Raw genomic sequence first — 21,885 nt, forward strand, 5'->3', positions numbered from 1 at the left:
GTCTGTGAGCCAGGTCTCGGATATCGCCACCACATCCAGGTCGGCATTCCTTATTTCTGTTTCAAATTCCAGGATCTTGTTTCCTAAACTGTGTGTGTTGACGTACATAGCCCTCCATGTTGTATTTTTGTTACGTCTCAATGGGGATATTTCTGCTTGAGCTACTTGAACACCTGTAGCATTATTTGCGTTATTTGTGCTTCCCTTAGACCCAGAACCACAATGTGTATTCCCCATATACCCAGAACTACAGTGTGTACTCCCCTTAGACCCGGAATTACAATGTGACCCATAAATATGATGTGACCCTACTTCCGACTCGAAAGTGTGTGCACTCACCCCCGACCCAGAATTTTGGTGACTACTTACCTCAGCCTCAAAAAAGTATTGGCAGTTTAGTTCGCCAGGTATGTTGTTTGTGCCTGTACCCTCCCCCGACTTACCTAGTTTAAGTCGGGGGAGGGTACAGGCACAAACAACATACCTGGCGAACTAAACTGTCAATACTTTTTTGAGGCTGAGGTAAGTAGGCATTTGTTGCAGGGACACATGGAAAGTGACTTTTACACGCTGCACGTGGCTGACCCACAAGCCTTCCCTCTGACATCGGCTCTGATGTCGGAGAGAAGGCTGCTACCCGTGTGTCCCTGCAACAAGTGCCATTGAAGGCAGAAAGAGCAGCCCACCTGGAAGGAGGTAACTGAGATACCTCACTGACCCAGAAGACTGCCGCCTAATGTCAGCTCTTGACATCAGAGGGAAGCCTGGGTTGGCTTTGGTGGAAGAGGGCAGGTAGGAAGGAGGACATGGGATCCCTACCAGCGGCTTCGGCAATAAGGAGGGCATGGGATCCTCGGTGGTGGCAGCAGCCATTAAGGAGAAGGGAGGATAGGAGTGCCGCTTAGCCCCAACAAGTAGCTCATGTATCCCTAAGGGTACGCATACTGCGTGTTAAGAATCACTGCCATAGATAATTCCAGTAACCCCCTTACTGAATATAGCTTGTTTGTGCCACTGATCTTGCAGCCTGTTTTCCAGACTAATGCTAGGGAACAGAAATCAAGCAGCTCAAATTCAGTGAGAGCCACACAGTACCAAAAAGCATCAGGTGCTCTGGGGATGGCGCAAGTGATTGAGGAAGGTGGGAAGTGATGGGGTGGTGGGGATAGGGTTACAATATTTGTTAAGTAAAAAAAGGAGGACACGACCCCTGCCCCACCTACAGTACCCTGCCTCCCATTAGTTCTGCCCCTACCCTGCCTCAACCCCCAGCGCATCCTCTCTCTAGCCCCCTCCCGAGCCCCCTTGGAAATGGGTATTGCTCTCCAAGTCTTCCCCGTCCCCACGTACCTCCTCTGGCACTGCAATTTCAAATTTCAGGCAGCCAGCAGTGTTAGCAACGTGATTCCGCTGCCGCCAGCCTGCCCCAAAAGCCTTCACTCTGCAGCCACTTCCTGCACATAGGTGGAACACTGCAGAGCAAAGATTTCCAGGGCAGGCCGACGGCAGTAGGATCATGTTGCTAATTTTGCCGGCTAACCAAAGTTTGAAAATGCAGCATGGTGACAGGCCGATGGAAAAGCCATGCTTAACTCCAGGGTGGGGGCTGGACTGGAGAGAGTGAGTTCAAAACCCCTCCAGTCCAGGAAACCGTCGAGACATCCGGACAGTCCTCTAAAAAGAGGACATGTCTGGGTAAATGTGAAGATCTAGTAACTCGAGGGAGGAGGGGTTTACAAGACAAGCTAGCTGGCAGATGAGGAAGGACAAGCTAGTTTGACAGGAGCAGACTGGTTGGGGTGTTGGGAAGATGGATAGAAGTGACTGGCTGCAGTTAGGGAAGGATGCTTCTGGGGCTCTTCCTCTCAAACTGGGTAGCTCACAGGTGGTTTACTGACAGTGAATTGTAACTTTCTGTGTTTCTGTTCTCATAGGAACTGCTGGAGAATAGGAGCCACAGGGACTCAAATTCAGTGGCAGTGAGAGTTTAACCCTTTATTTGGCATTGTTGCTCAGAAGCAACATGTGTTTTCTATGGCTCTTATGGGAGATCTGCATCTCCAAATACCTGTTACTTGGCACTGGTGCTCTCATTCAACATCAGGTTACGTAAAGCAGCCGTTTTCACTATTTGCCAATTAAAGGGTTAATTAGGATATTAGGACAGGATTGTCAACTGGCTCCAGATTCACTCATCAGGGTTGATAACAGTTCTTGGCTTACCCCACTGCACTTAGGGCCATATAGTTCTGATTTCCCCATTGGTTTCCCTAAGAAAAGCAAGACTGCAAGTGCCTGCATGCAATGGAGTAAACCCAGGACTGGATCAACCCTATCAGGCAAATCGGAAGCCAGTTGGTAATGTTAAATTAGGACTATCGGTATGTATTAACCCAAGAATTTGCCCATCCCAAATGGACACCCCATTGTAGCAGCTTGAAAAAAACCCTAGTTTACATTCCATAAACACCCAAATCTGCACCCCAGCATATAAAAAAGAGATGCCAAATTACCAGGTTTCAGGCAGGAGACTTTTTGCCAGTCCTGGTTTTGAACATCCCAAAGCAGTATGGGTAGGGTTACCAGATTTTCCGTTTGGAAATTTTGGACCCCTTAGACCTGCTCAATTCCACCCATCCCTGCCCCCAATCCTACCCTGGCCCTGCCCCAGCCACACACCCCTGCTCAGGTCGGGCAGGGCATCCACACGTGCGACGCGATGAGGTCACGTGCATGTGCGTGATGTCATTGCGTTGCCCTCCTGCCCAACGGCAATTTTGAGGGAGGCTTTTCAAAAACCGGACAAAGTGCCGGGTTGTTAATAGCCATCCGGACCCTCAGACATGTCCAGGGAAATCTGGACGCCGTGTAACCCTAAGTATGGGATCTGTAGTGCCTAATCCTGCTTATTGAAAACAATGTTGCAAGACCTACAATACACCAGGACAGGGTGGTCAGTAATCTAGAACTGTCCCAAAATCTCCCATCCTGGAACTGAGTAACTTGGCTTCTCTGATATAACAGAATGTTGTGGATAAATCAAACGGGACATCAACTTAAAAAAAAAAATCAGTGCCCTGTTGGTGAAACCAGTTTTGTTTTCCTAGAACTTTTCTAGACTGAATTGCTGTGGTTTAAAAAAATAAATAGCACAATAAAAGAACTACACTGTAGTTGCCACTGTCCTGCATATGGGATTGTCTTGTCTGTATGTGTTGCATGATATCCCCTCTTTCTCATTAGTGCCTAGGTTTTACCAATTGAGCAGAATAGTAAATCCAAATAAAACTTTTTTTAAAAAAAACACAAAACCTTAAAAATGATCTTGCCAGTTGAATTTGGGATCAATGTACCCTTCTTTAGAATATATATGAATTATCCACAACAAATGAAATGTTTACTCGTTCTTTATTGTTGTATACTTTACTGGCCCCAACACTTGTATACCCGACGGGACCCGTTTCGCCCAAAGAGGCTTTTTCAAGGGTTCCAAACGGGGAGGAGCACTTAGTTTTGGCGTCCTCTCGTTTTCGGGGCAGGAGCTGCTTAGCTGCCCCGAAAACGAGAGGACGCCGAAACTAAGTGCTCCCCGTTTGGAACCCTTGAAAAAGCCTCTTTGGGCGAAACGGGTCCTGTCGGGTATACAAGTGTTGGGGCCAGTAAAATATACAACAATAAAGAACGAGTAAACATTTCATTTGTTGTGGATAATTCATATATATTCTAAAGAAGAAGTTCTACAGATCGATGATCTAACCCTAAGAGTGAGGGCATTCTACATTGCGGAATCTTCCAAGCAGCCTCACTTTCTGTCTTCTCCATTTTGTTATCAATGTACCCTTCCCAAGATGAGCTTGGGAGATGAGGCCTATCGCCCAAATACACACACACACTTCCTTAAGCTGCTACTCATACTACTACTAATTATTATTTCTTTAGCACTACCAGACACGTGCAGCACTGTACATTAAGCTACCTGAATGAAAACCAACACCCAATATTCAAAAACCTCAGAATGTGAAAGTCGCAGTTTCCTGTCATCTGATCCTAGCAGCAGAAGGAGGAACTACAAAAACCATGACAGAACTTAGGAGCGGGGCCCAGGTCTCCCACGTGATGAAATGGTGCTATTTCTGTCATTGAAGGCACCATAAAATTATCAAAATGCTTAAGAAAGAAGAAAAAGTAGAGAGCGTCAAGGCTGTAGTTTTTTGTTTTATAAATTCTTCATTTATTGAAAAATGTGAATAGTAACAGATGGGAGAAAGAAAATTACAGAAAAGCAATACCATAAAAAGACATATTACAGCAGGACTTTCCAAATCTGTCCTGATGCCCTCAAAGCCCATTGGGATGTCCATGATCAATATGCATGAACTAAATTTGTATATACCAGATTTAACTCATACATATTCATTGTGGGTATCCTCCAATCTGACTGGCTGTGGGATCCCAGGACAAGTTTGGGAAGCACATTGCTTTCAGTTATCTACCATTGAAGTTATATTTTCAGTGGTGTTGCCCTCTGCAGTCCTGCACATCCCTGAGCTCCAACTGGATTCTTGAGGGAATAAATCAGTTAAAAAAGAAAAAAACAACAACCCTACTTCAATAAGACAAGTAGAACAGATCATGGGATAATTATAGGGAACAGCTTTCTGCAGTATGACAGTACTGCAGCTACTGAGGAGAGAAAGAGGGGGGCTGGGATGCAAGTTTCTTTAGCAGGGTTCACCTCACTTCATGGCCCTCAAAGTATGTCAGCCTGAAAGAAAAAGGGATGCAGGATTATGTTTATTAAAATCTTTGTATATCACCTATAAAGCCAAAAAGGATCAAAGCGGATTACAGTTTGTGCCAGGATTTTACCTTTCCCTTGAACAGAATAAATAATCTCACATCCTATATAATAAAACCCTAGCTGCGCATGCAAACTCTTATCTGCATGCTTACATGATCCGTTTGTCTGTGGCCGCAGGAGTGCACATGCGCGCCTAGGGTTGGGTTCCCCCCCCCCCTTGTAAGACAGTTTGTCTTCGTCGGCGTCTGAGCTCTCCTGGGAGAACAATATAGAAAACGGAATAAATAAATGTGTAGCTTGTTTCAGAACCTTTCCCTAGTCCCTCACCATGTTCTAGAAGAGTGGTATATCAAATCCAAGGTTTTACTGTATTTGAAACTTTGGATAGTTAATAAGTTCACATGTACTCTTTCTGTATCCCCACCCTGTAAATAAAGATATTTAACAAAATTGTTCCTCCATAAGGTCTGCCCCTTAAAAAAAAAGCTGCTTTGGATGTACAAAGACAAAGATGTGTATTTATGCCAGGTACATAGATGAAAGCGTGCGGGACAATCGCACATGGACAAAGGAGCTGACATAAATGCGAGCAAGACGTCAGCGTGCCAGATTAAAAGTTAAATTTAAAGCGCTCTGAGGGAGGTGTAAACTTTACTTAGAAGTGTTAGCGCTACCGTTGGGAAACCCCCGCCCCCCCCCCCCCCCCATTACAGAGGAAAGTGTAATTTTTCCCTGTTTTAGGGAAAAATTATGGTTTCCTCAATAAGTGTGGGGAGGGGTTCCCCCCAAAATGGTAGTGCCAACACTTCTAAGTAAAGTCCTCACCCCCTTTGGAGCGCTTTAAATTTAACTTTTAATCTGGCGCACTGATGTCTTTCTCCCATTTGTCTCAGCTCCTTTGTCCGTGCGCGATTGTCTGACGCGCTGTAGTCCCATCATCCCTTCACACATGCTGCCATTTGTAATGAACATGATAAGGGAACCCTAGGGTCTAATGGTGGCACAAGTGATCCCCACTTCTCTGGCCCATCCAGTGCCATTTTCTAAAAAGCACTGGTTGCCCACAGATACTTTGTTGTTTCAGTCACCAGCAATTCTGTTTAATAACATTACTTAATTGGACTTACTACTAGCCCACCAGGATTTTCAATAACAGGCAATGGGAGGTTTGGATTTTTTTTTAACCTTGTTTGCACCTGCAATTTTCTTTCCCAGGAGCACTGGTGCATGCAGAAGGTTGACTACACCGCTTCAATGAAACTATCTGTTGGAATAATAGGGCTTGCAAATTTTAGTGCAAGCCGCATTATTCTTTTGTGTAGCAATGAGCTGGTGATTGGCTCATTTTCGTACCCTAATTGCTTTGGGTTTGTAAACCTCCAAATAAGGTAACATAGAAACATAGAAATAAACGGCAGATAAGGGCCACGGCCCATCTAGTCTGCCCACCCTAATGACCCTCCCCTACCTTTACTTAGCGAATAGAACCCACGTGTCGATCCCATTTGGCCTTAAAATCAGGCACGCTGCTGGCCTCAATCACCTGCAGTGGAAGACTATTCCAACGATCAACCACCCTTTCAGTGAAAAAGAATTTCCTGGTGTCACCTCGTAGTTTCCCGCCTCTGATTTTCCACGGATGCCCTCTTGTTGCCGTGGGTCCCTTGAAAAAGAAGATATCTTCTTCCGCTTCGATGCGGCCTGTGAGATACTTGAACGTCTCGATCATATCCCCCCCTCTCTCTGCGCTCCTCGAGCGAGTATAGCTGCAGTTTGTCTAACCATTCTTCGTACGGGAGATCTTTGAGTCCCGAGACCATCCGGGTGGCCATTCTCTGAACCGACTCCAATCTCAGCACATCTTTGCGATAATGTGGCCTCCAGAATTGCACACAATATTCCAGGTGGGGCCTCACCATGGATCTATACAATGGCATAATGACTTCCGGCTTACGGCTGACAAAACCCCTGCGTATGCAACCTAGGATCTGTCTTGCCTTGGATGAGGCCTGCTCCACCTGACTGGCAGCCTTCATGTCCTCACTGATGATCACCCCCAAGTCTCGTTCTGCTACCGTTCTTGTTAGGATCTCACCATTAAGGGTATAAGTCTTGTATGGATTATGGTTTCCTAGGTGCATGACTTTGCATTTTTTGGCATTGAAGCTAAGTTGCCAGGTCCTAGGTACTGTATTTTGTGTTAATACCATTCTTTAGTTCTGGTTTTGCTTCACTAAAATATATTAGCATAGCTTATCAAAGAAATAAGTCCCTGAATGAGGACATGGGACAGCCCATTCATCAGAAGAAGGAGAAAGACTTGACAACCTGTACCCTTCATCTTAAGGAAACCAACTGTGTAAACCTGTATAAATTGTTTTATTTTGTCCCCACCAAAAAAAAAATTTTTTTTATTGTTATACGCATTGAAAATATGTGAAATTGCATTTATATCAAAATTTTAATAAACTTGAAACTTGTGACATAACCTTGGTTTGGTTGAGATCAGCTTATCATATAAAAGCATTAAGACAGAAGCTTAAACACATCTCAGAGAGGCCTAAGCAATATCTCTTTTTCTCATTCCCTTTTCTGTCCGAGTGGCCTGCCATGATGGAAGATTTATGGCTATTCTTTTATGATCCCAAGGAGTTATTGGCCAGCCCTCACATCATATATTTAAAAGTGCTATAGGTGTGTCATTCTAGACAATCAGGTAATCTCCACATGGCCTCTAGCCATATGCAGAAGGAATCAACTCACCAAAGCTCTTTTTGAGCCATTAGAAGCAGCGTCCCTGTTGGACTTGACACTAAAGACATTTTTTTCTGGTGACTGTGTCCTCAGCGAGATGTGTCCCAGAACTCCAGGGTCTTTCTTGTAGGGAGCCTTTCCTTTGGATCTCACGAGACTGGAGAGTCTCTACACATTGTTCCTTCTTTTCTGCTGAAGATGGTTTTGGCATTTCATGTTAATTAGGAAATGTTTGCCTGGTTTCCAGCCTATGGGTTCTAAGAAAAAGGACCGCATTTTGAAAAAGTTGGACGCGAAAAGAGTGCTTCTTCTATATTCAGAAGTTACCAACGAGTTTATGTGTAGAATGAGAATTCAGTCCTCAGTGTTTCTGAAAGATGCTCTTTGCATCAGACAACTGGTCAAACCAGAGTTCCCTTCTTGGGACCTTACTGTGGTTCTGCAAGGTCTCACCAAAGCCCACAAATTCTTCCACTGGGAGGAGCATCATCTTACATTACATTACATTAGGGATTTCTATTCCGCCATTACCTTGCGGTTCAAGGCGGCTTACAAAAGATTTATAAACAGGGTTACAATGGGAGAACAATAGATTTGCTAGAGTGGTAGAGAGTAGATCTTTTGATATTTCTTTGGTAGTTATGAACAAGGAGGCTTAACAGAAGATTTATAAACTACAATTGTCCTTGCTATGATAGTAAAGGGTAGATCTTTTGTCTATTTTAGTGTTGTTGAGAGTATGTGAGGTTAGGGCTGTTTCAGGAATTTCTTGAAAAGTATAGTTTTTCGTTTTTTTCTGAATGTCTTGTAGTCTGGGGTGGACATCAGAAGGTTGGAGATCTGGTTGTCCAGTCTTGCTACTTGAGTGGCTAGGAGGCCGTCGTGTAGGTTGATCATTTTACTTCTTTGATCGGGGGAGGAATGAATGGGGAATGCGTTTTTCTGTGTCTGGTTTTGGATGCTGGGATGAGGCGGTTGTTCAGGTAGGATGGGCTGTCTCCATTAAGTGTTTCCAATGTGAGTTGATGTAGGCTTCTGTGATATGGTCATGTTTTCTTAATGCGTAGATGAGTCTTAAAGCTGTATTTTGTATTGTTTGTAGTTGTTTGGTCATAATGGTTGGGCTTGGGAGGTAGAGGATGTTGCAATAGTCCAGCAGTCCTAGGATTAGGGATTGTACCATAAGTTGGAATTGTGTTCTTTCAAAGAATTTCCGAATTTGTCTCAGATTTCTCATGATAGCGAAGGATTTCTGTATTGTATTGTTTATTTGCAGTTGCATGGTACAGCATCTGTCTATAGTTATTCCTAGTAGTTTTATGGTGGTTTGGATGGGGTAGTTGATTGAGTTGAGTTCTAGGTTGGCTATGGTTTGGATTTTGTCATTTTCGAAGAGAATGAATTTGGTTTTGTCTGGGTTGAGTTTAAGTTTGTGATCTTTCATCCAGGTCGTAATCAAATCTAGTGTTTGATGTAGTGTTTTTGTCATGGAGGACTTTGATTGATCATAAGGTATGAGAATGGTAATGTCATCCGCGTAACTGTAGGTGGTTATGCCTAGATTGTCTAGATGTGTTCCGAGAGAGGCAGTGTATAGGTTGAAGAGGGTAGGGGATAGTGGGGATCCCTGTGTTACTCCGTAGGGGTTTGACCAAGGTTCTGATTTTTCTTTGTTAGATTTTACACTGTAGGTTCTGGATTTTAGGAAGCCTTCAAACCAAGAGTATACTTTGTCTGAGATACCTATTGTATCCAATATTTGCAGAAGGATATTATGGTCTACTAGATCAAATGCTGCAGTTAGGTCCAGTTGTATGAGAAGTATTTTTTTCCTGTGCTTAGTTGTTGTCTGATTGTATCCATGAGGGAGCCTAGTAGTCTCTCTGTGCTGAAGTTGTTCTGAAGCCAGATTGCATGGGGTGGAGTAGGTTATGGTCATCCAGATAGTTGGTGAGGAGTTTGGCTACTAGGCCTTCTGTGAGTTTGACGTATAGTGGTATTGAGGCAATAGGTCTGAAGTTGGATGGTTGATCTGGTGGTCCTTTTGGGTCTTTTTGGATTGGGGTGATGATGATTTCGCTGAGGACCGAGGGGAAAGTGCCGTCTTTGAGCGTGGTTTGAATCCATTGTAGAAGTAGAGTACGGAATTTTACACTGGAGGTAGTAAGGAGGTATGAAGGGCAGTGGTTAAAGTCACAGGAGGCGTGGCTGTATTTTTTGTAGAGTTTGTTGAATTTGGACCATTGTATATTGGGGAAATGAGACCAAGTTCTGTCTGCTGCAGTTGAATCTTTGTCTGTGGGGTGAGTTGTGATTACGTTTAGGAGGGATGGGGTAACATTGAGGGTGGCTCTGGCGTTTGTGATTTTGTTCTTGAAGTGCTCTGCTAGGAGGGTAGCTGAGGGGGAGGGGTATTATTGGTGGTTGTATAGGGTTTGGTATCTGTGAGGTCTTTTAAGATTTGAAATAGTTTTTTGGAGTCTTGGGTTTCTGTGCCTATAAAATTTGTGTAATGAGTTTTTCTCTTGTCCGTTAGTAGAAGTTTGTATTGTTTGTTGATTTTTTTCCAAGTGATTTTAGTTTGATCTAGATTTGTTTTTCTCCATTTTCTTTCTAGTCTTCTACACTGTCTTTTGAGTTGGAGCAGTTCATTGTCGAACCATTGGTCTGATCTCCTGCTGGTTCTGGTTTTGGTTTGTAGTGGGGCTAGTTCATCCAGGATGTTGGTTGATAGATTTTTCCAATGAGAATTTTGCCTATCCATCTTTGCATAGAGGGAGATATACAAAGATGGATAGGCAAATGGCTGGAAAACAGGAAGCAGAGAGTGGGCATAAATGGGAAGTTCTCCGACTGGGAGAAAGTGACTAGTGGTGTACCCCAAGGCTCGGTACTTGGGCCGATCCTTTTTAATATTTATATCAATGACCTGGAAAACGGAACATCCAGTGAGATCATCAAGTTTGCAGACGACACAAAACTCTGCCGGGCAATCAGATCGCAGGAGGACAGTGAGGAACTCCAGAGCGATTTGTGTCGGTTAGAAAAATGGGCGGAGAAATGGCAGATGAAGTTCAACGTGGAGAAATGCAAGGTAATGCATTTAGGCAGTAAAAATAAGGAATACGAGTACAGAATGTCAGGTGCAACTCTGGGAAAAAGTGAACAAGAAAGGGATCTGGGTGTACTGATAGATAGGACCCTGAAGCCGTCGGCACAATGCGCGGCAGCGGCAAATAAGGCAAATAAAATGTTGGGCATGATAAAGAAAGGAATCTCGAGTAGATCGGAGAAAGTTATAATGCCGCTTTATAGGGCAATGGTCAGACCCCACTTGGAATACTGCGTCCAACATTGGTCTCCCTACTTAAAGAAGGATATAAAACTGCTGGAGAGGGTGCAGAGACGAGCAACTAAACTAGTGAAGGGTATGGAGAAACTGGAATATGAGGATCGACTTAAAACACTGGGATTGTTCTCCCTTGAGAAAAGGAGACTGCGTGGGGATATGATCGAAACCTTCAAAATACTGAAAGGAATCGACAAAATAGAGCAGAAAAAACTATTTACATTGTCCAATTTGACACGGACAAGAGGACATGAAATGAAGCTAAGGGGGGGCAAGTTCAGGACTAATATCAGGAAGTTCTGCTTCACACAGAGAGTGGTTGACATCTGGAATACTCTCCCAGGGGAGATTATTGCGGAATCGACAGTCCTAGGCTTCAAAAGCAAACTAGATGCATATCTCCTTGAGAGAGGCATATAAAGATATGGTTGGCTATAAAATAAGCCAGGTGTATACCTAGCAGGGCCTCCGCGTGTGCGGATCGCCGGACTTGATGGACCGAAGGTCTGATCCGGAGATGGCGCTTCTTATGTTCTTATGAAGTCTATTGGGTCGCAGTCTTGGATTGTTTCATCTACTTTTGTCCAGAAAGTGGTTGGCTCGATATGTTTGCGTGAGGTGTATGTTATTTTTTTGGATTGAGGTGTAGTTTTGGTCTTGGTCCAGTTGAGGTTGAAGTTGTATGTGTAGTGGTCTGACCAGAGGGAGGGGGGAGTTAGGATCCGTTGGGAGTTAGGATTGCTGAGGTGGATGTTTGGTGGGTCATGAATGCTGCGATGTTCAGTTAATGGCCTTTTTCATGTGTGGTTTGTGGGTTTAGGATTTGGAAGGATAGGGCATTGAGAAAAGATAGACAGTTTTTTGCTGGGGTGGAGGCTGGGTCTTCTAGGTGAAGGTTTAAGTCTCCAAGGATGAGGTTATATTCTGCTGTTAGAGAGTTTTAGTAGATGAAGTTTTCGAATTCCGGTCTCACTGTGGTCCAGTTACCTGGTGTTATATAACAGAGCATGCAGTTTAGTGTGTTTTTTAGTGTAGTGCTTGTGAGATGACAGGCGAGGAAGTCCATTTGCGGGGTGGAAGTTTTTTCTATTATGTTTAGGGTTAGGGAGTCCTTTATTATTATTGCTATTCCTCCTCCTCTTTTTTTCTCCCTGCAGGTCACTGATATTTTGTATCCTTGAGGGCATACCTCTGTTATTCTGGGGTCTGTGTCTGAGGTTAACCAGGTTTCTGTGAGGAAGAGGCAGTCTAGGTTTTCGGTTTTTATCCAATTTTTTATGTGTTCTGTTTTGGGTCCTAAGGCTCTGATGTTTACGTAGGCACAATTCAGTGAGGCGATGTCTGTTTGATGATAGTGAGTCGTTTCAGGGTATATGAGTGCTTTGTAAAGAGGTTGGGGTTTGGTTTTGGGGTGCGTAGGTCTTCTTCTCCAGGTTAGGGTGATGGGAAGTTGAGAACTGGTATGGTGGTTCGAGTTTCTTGTTGTGAGGGGTCTCCTGTTGAGATGCTGGATATTGGTTGCAGTGGAACATGTGGGTGTGGTGGGCAGGTTGTTTGCTTTTACTTTCCATCTGGTGATGAGGAGGAATATCAGTAGGGTGGCTTGAGTATGTGTTTTCATGGATAGCTTCATGTTTGGTGTCTGGGGATGAGTGAGTGGATTGGATCAGAGTGCTGGTGAGTGAGTGGATTGGACCAGAGTCGCTGGGGTTTCAGGGGCGGAGCAGGGCTCCCACACGGCCCGAAGTGGCTGGTGTAGCAGAGGCAGCTCCCGGTGGCAAAGGAGCTGCTTTTGGAGAGACAGCAGAGTTGCTGGGGTTTCGGGGGCGGAGCAGGGCTCCCACACGGCCCGAAGTGGCTGGTGTAGCAGAGGCAGCTCCTGGTGGCAGAGGAGCTGCTTTTGGAGAGACAGCAGAGTTGCTGGGGTTTCGGGGGCGGAGCAGGGCTCCCACGCGGCCCAAAGTGGCTGGTGTAGCAGAGGCAGCTCCCGGTGGCAGAGGAGCTGCTTTTGGAGAGACAGCAGAGTCGCTGGGGTTTCGGGGGCGGAGCAGGGCTCCCATGCAGCCCGAAGTGGCTGGTGTAGCAGAGGCAGCTCCCGGTGGCAGAGGAGCTGCTTTTGGAGAGACAGCAGAGTCGCTGGGGTTTTGGGGGGCGGAGCAGGGCTCCCACGCGGCCCGAAGTGGCTGGTGTAGCAGAGGCAGCTCCCGGTGGCAGAGGCACTATCTTCAGGCACTATCAGCGCTATCTGTTTGTGTTGACTCATTCCATTATGTGATATGCTCCTGCTTATAAGGCCTCGATTTCCAGATGGATCCGTAAGGACATTTTGTCAGCTTACATTGTCTGAGGGACACAGTCTCCTGTTTCTATAAAGGCACATTCGACCAGAAGAGTAACTTTGTTGTGGGCATGGGCTAGAGCAGTCTCTCTAGAGGATACCTGTAGAGCTGCAACTTGGTCCACTCTACATACCTTTACCAAGTTTTCAGGGTAGATGTTGCGGCAAGAGAAGTCTCAACCTTTAGCTCCTCATTGTTAATGGGCCAGCACAGTCAGCTTGCCCTAGATCTCTGGGACTGCTTTTGTATGTCCTGCTTGTCTAGAATGGCACACCTATTGCACTGGAAAAAGAGATTGTCTTTACCTTTACTCCCCAACGCGTGCAGCCTTTCTGCTGCACCTTTACTTCGGCAGTCTTTCTGCTGCCCAGATCTCCTCCAGACCGCGGGCCCAGCACAGAAAAGGAGAGGAGCGTGGGAGCACTGCTCCGCCCCTCCCCTTCACCGACGAGAGTCTTCGGGAGCCTTTTTGAAGAACTCCCCAACGCGTGCAGCCTTTCTGCTGCACCTTTACTTCGGCAGCCTTTCTGCTGCCCAGATCTCCTCCAGACCGCGGGCCCAGCACAGAAAAGGAGAGGAGCGTGGGAGCACTGCTCCGCCCCTCCCCTTAACCGACAAGAGTCTTCGGGAGCCTTTTTGAAGAACTCCCCAATGCGTGCAGCCTTTCTGCTGCACCTTTACTTCGGCAGCCTTTCTACTGCCCAGATCTCCTCCAGACCGCGGGCCCAGCACAGAAAAGGAGAGGAGCGTGGGAGCACTGCTCCGCCCCTCCCCTTCACCGACGAGAGTCTTCGGGAGCCTTTTTGAAGAACTCCCCAACGCGTGCAGCCTTTCTGCTGCACCTTTACTTCGGCAGCCTTTCTGCTGCCCAGATCTCCTCCAGACCGCGGGCCCAGCACAGAAAAGGAGAGGAGCGTGGGAGCACTGCTCCACCCCTCCCCTTCACCAACGAGAGTCTTCGGGAGCCTTTTTAAAGAACTCCCCAACGGCGTGCAGCCGTTTGGCGTGCCGACAAAGGCGCACGACTAAGGCGCGTGCGCCTTTGTGAGCGCCTTCGTGAAGCACCGGGACGTGAAGCGTCCACAACTTCTGATCTCAAGACAGAACTAACTGAACCTCTAGACAATAAGTAACCATCTTTGTCAGACTGCCTATCATTTCCAAGGTATCTCTAGCCATTCATCCCCTTTCGGCTAGACAGTTTCTTGTCACCCCAACTCTACATCTGCTGGACGGTGTTCCTCTCCTCCCAACTTCTGACATAAAATCTGCATCATGGCCCACTCCAACTCCCAACCGTGGCTACCACTATTCCTACTCTATCTGGTTCAGAATTTGCCTAATCAACTCTCTCACCCTAACCCCTATCCCTGTCCTTAATCCCACATTCCGTGCGGTTAAAACTAGCACCCCTACAATCTCTCACCGCACCTTATATGACTACTCTGATGCAGGCCCCTTCCCAATACCAGTTCTACCACCCCTACCCAGACCGACCAAACCATACATAAAAAAACAACGATCACTAAAAAAACTAACTTACTCACACATCTATCCAATTGATCCGGCCAACTACCAGAACCTACATGGCTTTTACCTAAATATAAGATCTATGAGAAACAAGGCCTTACTTATTAAGGACTGGCTGAAAGAAACCAACCCTGACTTCGCTCTATTTACAGAAACATGGCTACTATCTGATAACGATATTATTATCCAAGACTGCCTTCCCCCAGGCTTCAAAATTTTATCGCTGGCTAGAACTTGGGGCAGGGGGGGAGGCCTAGCCATAATCTTCAAAGACAACCTACACTGCTCTATTCTAAGCTCAAAATCCACTCCAAACCTAGAAATTCTTTCACTCTCACTATCGTCCAAATCCCTAGCGGCTGCACTAACAATAACTCTGTTTTACATTCCTCCAAAAAAATGGAACCTTGCCAAGGATGACTTCTCCGAATTTTTACTAACTAACTCTCTATCTAGCCCTTACAACCTACTTTGTGGAGATATCAATATCCACCTGGAAAAAATAGACCAATCTGAAACCATAGAACTCTGGTCACTCATCTCTTCACTAGGGTACCTCAAACCTCCACCAATTAAAACCCACCAAAGAGGCCATCAATTAGATTTAGTCACTTTCTCCTCAAGAGAGCTACCTAACCCCAAAATATTCTGGAAACAAGAACACTGGACCGACTCTCTATGGTCGGATCACAGCCTCTGCAATTTTGAACTCGTTTACCAACTAAAAACCACAAGCCCAACAAATAATAATAACCCAAAAACGAGAAATAAAAAATTCCATACTAGCAGAGGTAAAATAAATCCCGTAGAATTCTGGTCTCACTATGAGATCATATCAGATCAAAACATACAAACCGATCAATTCATGAACTCCTGGATTAATGATAGCACCAATATCCTAAATAGAATGGCTCCCATTAAAACCCGCAGAAAGAGACTTAAAAACCTAGAGGGCTGGTTTGACACGAAACTGCTATTATTAAAGAGAGACCTAAGAAAATCGGAAAGACTTTGGCCAAAATCAGGGTCACAAGAGCACAGAATTGCTTGGAGACAAAAATTAAAAATCTACAAAACTCAGACCAAAGAAAAACGTAAAAACTTCTATGCCCTCAAAATCGGCGACATCTCAACCAACAGTAGCAACCTTTTTAAGCTGGTAAATGATCTATACAATATACATTTATCGACACACCCGAAGAGCCCTCCCTAACTGCAAACTGCATGGCGGACTTCTTCATCTCCAAAATACAAAAACTAAGGTCCTCCCTCAATGACCCAACAAAACCCCACTGGTGTTACCCCATTCTTCTAGATTTAGACAATTCTAGAGCCGATCTATTCTGGAACACATTCTCACCCATAGACTGGCAAACTTTCAGTAAATACTACAATAAGTATGCCAATTCCTACTGCAGACTAGATACCTGCCCCCCTAATGTCATGAAATCGGCCCCTGTCTTTTTTAAGGCCAAAATGCTGACTTGGATCAACTCTCTACTAACCTCTGGGAAGTTCCCAGTTGAACAAGGGCACATTATGATTTTGCCAATTAAGAAAAACACTAAAGAGCCATCTAACAATGCATCCAACTTTAGACCAATCGCCAATATCCCCCTGGTCACCAAAATAGCAGAAGGGATAGTAAACACCAAACTCACCACATACTTAGAAAAACACAATATCTTACATGACAATCAATCCGGTTTCCGATCAGGCCATAGTACTGAAACAATTTTAGCCTCTCTGCTTGATTACCTTCATCAACTATTCAGCCAAGACTCAAGCGCTCTTATATTGCAACTCGATCTGAGTAGCGCATTTGACTTGGTTGACCACGTCACTCTACTAGACTGCCTAACATCTATTGGAATCTCAGGTCATGTTCTCAACTGGTTCCATGAATTCCTGACAACAAGAACCTACAAGGTGTTCAAGGACGACACTACTTCTTACAGCTGGGTCAACCCCTGTGGGGTCCCACAAGGCTCCTCCTTGTCCCCCACCCTATTTAACATCTACCTTGCCTCCCTAGGAAACCTCCTGCAGAGTTTGAATCTCAAATTCTTCATCTATGCAGATGACATCACCATAATCATTCCGCTCTCCTACCTTACCTCAGAGCTACTCAACTCGCTATCTCTCACCCTAAATCAGATCGAACTTTGGATGACAGCGTTTAGGCTAAAGCTAAACCCAGAAAAAACTAAATTCTTCTTAGCATCCCCAAACAACAAAATCAAGGAAACTGCGATACATATCAATGGCCTAGACTACTGTATCGAGCAATCCTTAAAAATTCTAGGAGTCACCTTAGACAAACATCTCTCACTAGAGAAACATACTGACCTAGTGTTTAAAAAATGCATCTCGATACTCTGGAAACTCCGCACCATTAAAAAATACTTTAACGAAACCTCCTTTAGTCTGCTGATCCAAGCTTCTATTCTTAGCTTCCTGGACTACTGTAACATCATTTATCTAGGCGCCTTCAAGAAAGTCACCAAAAAGCTGAGATTGGTCCAAAACACCGCCATCCGCCTTATCTTCGGCCTAAAGAAATGGGAACACATATCCCCCTTCTACCACAAGTTGCACTGGCTGCCATTCGAATCCAGGGTCCTATTTAAGTTCTCTTGTATCTGCTACAAAACCGTATGGGGTATGTCACCTAACTATCTTTACCCCCACTTCAACCTGAACTATAATAATAAGAGCTCTCGCAGAATAACTATGTTCGCTTTCCCCTCACTGAAAGCATGTCATCTTAAAAGATTCCTTGAACGAACCTTCTCTTTTCAAGCGGCCAAACTAAACTCATGGCTCGCCCAAATTATACTTGACGCCTCCTCATACCTCCACTTTAGAAAAAAGCTCAAAACTCTACTTTTCAATGGACCAAATCCTTAATGCTCCCCTCTTCCGCCTTAACGCTCCCCCTCTCCTCATTAGAAAACAGATCGAATTCCCTCCTCTGCATCAGACCAAATCCTCCTCTTCCCCCCCTCAACACGGCCCACCTTTCTTTACTTTTCCCCCTCCTCCCCCCCTCCCAACGATCCCTGTCCCCTCCTCTCTTACAATATGCTTGGCTCCCCCTTCTCACAAATTCTATTGAACTCTTTTACGGTAAATACCATATATGCTCTGTATTAGTCCTTCCTTACTTAAATTGTCAATGTAAACTAGTTTGACCCTTCGATTGACTTGTTATGTACTTCTTTTTCAACTGCACTGTATGTAACTCATCTATTTGTTGTGAACTGCCTAGAACTCCCTGGGTATGGCGGTATACAAAAATAAAATTATTATTATTATTATTGATAGTATCTTTTCCAGTAGACAGATGTGTCATTCTAGACTCCACCCCCCACCCCACCCCCATCCTTCCTGCGCCTGCCTAGTGTTTCTGTTTCACCAAGTTGTATCTTGGATGTCAGTCAGCCCTTTTGGCCCTGAAGAGTACTATATAATATGGTTTTGTGTCTACAGTATTACTACTTGAGCTCCTTTGTTGGCTGTTCCTTGTTCATAGTGTTCAGGTGTTCTTGTGTTTTTGAGCAGAACAGTTGTTTTGTTTGGAAAATTTCTCATTTTTGTCCTTACTTCACATAATTCTGATACATAGAATACATAGAGTATGACGGCAGAAAAGGGCCGACGGCCCAACAAGTCTGCCCACTCAAAGAACCCTCCCCTAAAAGAACCCTCCCCTAAGCATTTCCCCGGAGTGAACCCACATGTTTATCCCATCATTTCTTGAAGTCGAGCACGTTGCTGGCTTCAACTACCTGACGTGGATCAACCACCCTTTCGGTGAAGAAGTACTTCCTGAGGTCGCCATGAAGTCTCCCACCCTTGAGTTTGAGCGGATGTCCTCTTGTTGCCTTGAGACCTGTAAGGAAAAAGATATCTTCCTCCACCTAAGCACGGCCTGTAAGATATTTGAACATCTCTATCATATCTCCCCTCTCTCTGCGTTCCTCGAGAGAATATAACTGCAGTCTGCTTAGACGTTCTTCATATAGGAGATCCTTGAGTCCTGAGACCATCTTAGTGGCCATTCGCTGAACCGAATCCATTCTCTTCACATCCTTTTGATAAAGTGGCCTACAATACTGAGCACAGTACTCCAGATGAGGTCTCAACATGGACCTGTACAACGGCATTATGGAGCTCTTGTTTGCTTGGGTACTATGGTATAAATGTATCTGTATTGAAAACCATCTGAAAAAATGCTAACTCTGTATTATAACACCTTTACAGAAACTCATGTATTGTAACACCATTACAAAAGCTCATGTAAACTGCTTTGAATTGACTCCCCAGTCATTAGTAGTGGTATAGAATATTTCAATAAACATAACTGCAGGTGGCAGTAGAACTCCCAATGAAGTAGGAGGGACACAGAAAAAATCTGGAGTGGATTCCTTCTGCATATGGCTTGGGGCCATGGGGAGATAACCTGCTTGTCTAGAATATCACACCTATCTACTCGATTATAAAGGTAAGGACATAATCTCTTTTTACCCAATCTCTGGACCCTGTATACTAATTGAATAACAGAAATAAAATGAAAGTGCTATAAAAGAAGCAGAATGTTATAGCTATCTCCACCTGAAGCCATGTTTGAATTCAAAGAAACAAACTCATAAAATTAGAAGATTCAAACCTGGAAGGTGCATTGTGGAAGGAAGGAGAGTAAACAGTGAAAATTTAACAAGTCCTCCCAAGATCCTTCTTTGTATGGTTTTAGATAACCTCTTAAAACTCCTTAGAGCTGTAACTTCCTGTGGTTCTAGATCTCTTGGGGTCCCTTGTCCTCTGATTTGATAATTCTTTTCTACTGATTTTGTAGCACTTAATGGACTGAATTTGGCATAGCCATTTCATTTTCTATCATTATAAAAAGCTGAATCCATACCACTGTTGTAAGAAACTGAATCCATATCAGCGTTGCATGGTAGGGTGTTAAGACAGTCAGCCTTCTCTTCCACCTTCCTTCTCTGCCCATCCAGAGCCTGGCACAGTGCATTGGGGGTGCCCCAGAAGAAAGTGGGTGAGGTCCTTTGGATGCCAGTGTTGTTCCTATGAGAATAAACCAAAAGAGGAAGATGGGGAACAGAGGCCAAAGATTTTAAAAAGCTACTTTCATTTACATTTTCCAAGGTTTCTTTTGTCTTTCATCTACTTGAATGTGAACATTTTAATGAAGCTGATGTGTTTCCAAAGTTGATTGGTTTGAAAAAACACCAGAAAATGGATTTCCTAACAGTTCCCTCTGCAGGATAATCTACAGGAAAGGAAAAAAATTCCTGCTGCCCACTGGTAGCTAATTCAGCGGCAAAATAACACTAAGGGCTCCTTTTACGAAGGCGCGTTAGGGCCTTAACGCGCGGAATAGCATGCGCTAAAATGCCACGCGCGCTAGCCGCTACCGCCTCCTTTTGAGCAGGCGGTAGTTTTTCGGCTAGCGTGCGCTAATCCGGTGCGTGCGCTAAAAACGCTAGCCCACCTTCGTAAAAGGAGCCCTAAATTTTCTTGACTCATGTAAACTGTTCTGAGCTCTCCTGGGAGAACGGTATGGAAAACGGAATAAATCAATAAATGTGTAGCTTGTTTCAGAACCTTTCCCTAGTCCCTCACCATGTTCTAGAAGAGTGGTATATCAAATGCATTAACCTTCCCCCCCTACCCTTATCATCATGCTCACCAATGTTGTCTTCTTTGAAAAAAAATGTGCCAGTCCTTCAAAGGAAGTAAAATGTGTTGCTTCTATTTTATTAAGATTTTACTTACCCAAAGCCAGTTTTGCATGTGGAAATTGTGTGGCTGGATGCACATGTATATACATGGAAATATCGTGCACATGTATATACAACCAGAACGAAAAAAAAGTTATCCTGCCATTGTATCGGGCGATGGTGCACCCTCATTTGGAGTAGTGCGTCCAATATTGGTCGCCGTACCTTAAGAAGGATATGGCAATACTCGAGAGGGTTCAGAAAAGAGCGACACGATTGATAAAAGGTATGGAAAATCTTTCGTATGCTGAAAGATTAGAGAATCTGGGGCTCTTTTCCCTGGAAAAGCAGAGGCATAGAGGGGACATGATAGAGACATTCAAGATCCTGAAGGGCATAGAAAAAGTAGACAGGGACAGATTTTTCAAATTATGGGGAACCACAAGTGCAAGGGGGCACTCGGAGAAATTGAAAGGGGACAGGTTTAGAACAAACGCTAGGAAGTTCTTTTTCACCCAGAGGGTGGTGGATACATGGAATGCGCTTCCGGAGGCTGTGATAGGCAGGAGCATGTTGCAGGGCTTCAAAGAAGGTTTGGATAGGTTCCTAGAAGACAAAGGGATTGAGGGGTACAGATAGGAGTAGAGGTAGGTTATAGGGATAGGAGTAGAGGTAGGTTATAGAAATAGTCAGGGACCACTGCTCAGGCAATAGGCCTGATGGGCCGCCGCGGGAGTGGACCGCTGGGCGAGATGGACCTCTGGTCTGCCTCAGCGGAGGCAACTTCTTATGTTCTTATGTTCTTAAGATCATGAAGGGCATAGAGAAAGTGGAGAGGGACAGATTCTTCAAACTCTTGAAAACTACAAGAACGAGAGGGCATTCGGAAAAATTAAGAGGGGACAGATTCAGAACCAATGCTAGGAAGTTCTTCACCCAAACGGTGGTGGACACCTGGAATGCACTTCCAGAGGGTGTGATAGGACAGAGTACGGTATTGGGGTTCTCGAAGGGATTGGATGATTTCCTGAAAGAAAAGGGGATAGAAGGGTATAGATAGAAGATTACTATACAGGTCCTGGACCTGATGTGCCGCCGCGTGAGCGGACTGCTGGGCACGATGGACCTCTGGTCTGCCCCAGCAGAGGCACTGCTTATGTTCTTATGCATAGGTGTTCTCGGCAGTGTAATTTGGGTGCAGTGGAGGCAGACTTGCAATGTATATGCATGTTTTATAAAAGAAATAGTACACCATCTTCAGAGCAGGTGTACATCTGTGCGCTATAAGGGCTAGTTCTTGGGGGCTTGTTTATAATTGTTAGGAACTGTTTAGGGGCTGATTTTGATGTCGGTTGGGAATGCAGTGGA

At 44.8% G+C, this 21,885-nt stretch overlaps 1 protein-coding gene across 1 annotated transcript in view; it reads right to left on the reverse strand.

Annotated features, from left to right (window-relative positions):
- Window positions 1–4,204: 4,204 nt before the first annotated feature.
- CFP (complement factor properdin) overlaps window positions 4,205–21,885 on the reverse strand; it is a 51,483-nt gene continuing 33,802 nt past the window's right edge. The window contains exons 9-10 of the mRNA XM_033924193.1: window positions 19,698–19,861; window positions 4,205–4,765 (exon numbers count right to left, since the gene is read on the reverse strand). Of these exons, the coding sequence (XP_033780084.1) occupies window positions 4,761–4,765; window positions 19,698–19,861 (169 nt within the window). The 3' untranslated portion in view covers window positions 4,205–4,760. The remainder of the gene's footprint in view (window positions 4,766–19,697; window positions 19,862–21,885) is intronic.

This window comes from Geotrypetes seraphini, chromosome 1 (genome assembly GCF_902459505.1).
Source record: "Geotrypetes seraphini chromosome 1, aGeoSer1.1, whole genome shotgun sequence".
Taxonomy (NCBI): domain Eukaryota; kingdom Metazoa; phylum Chordata; class Amphibia; order Gymnophiona; family Dermophiidae; genus Geotrypetes; species Geotrypetes seraphini.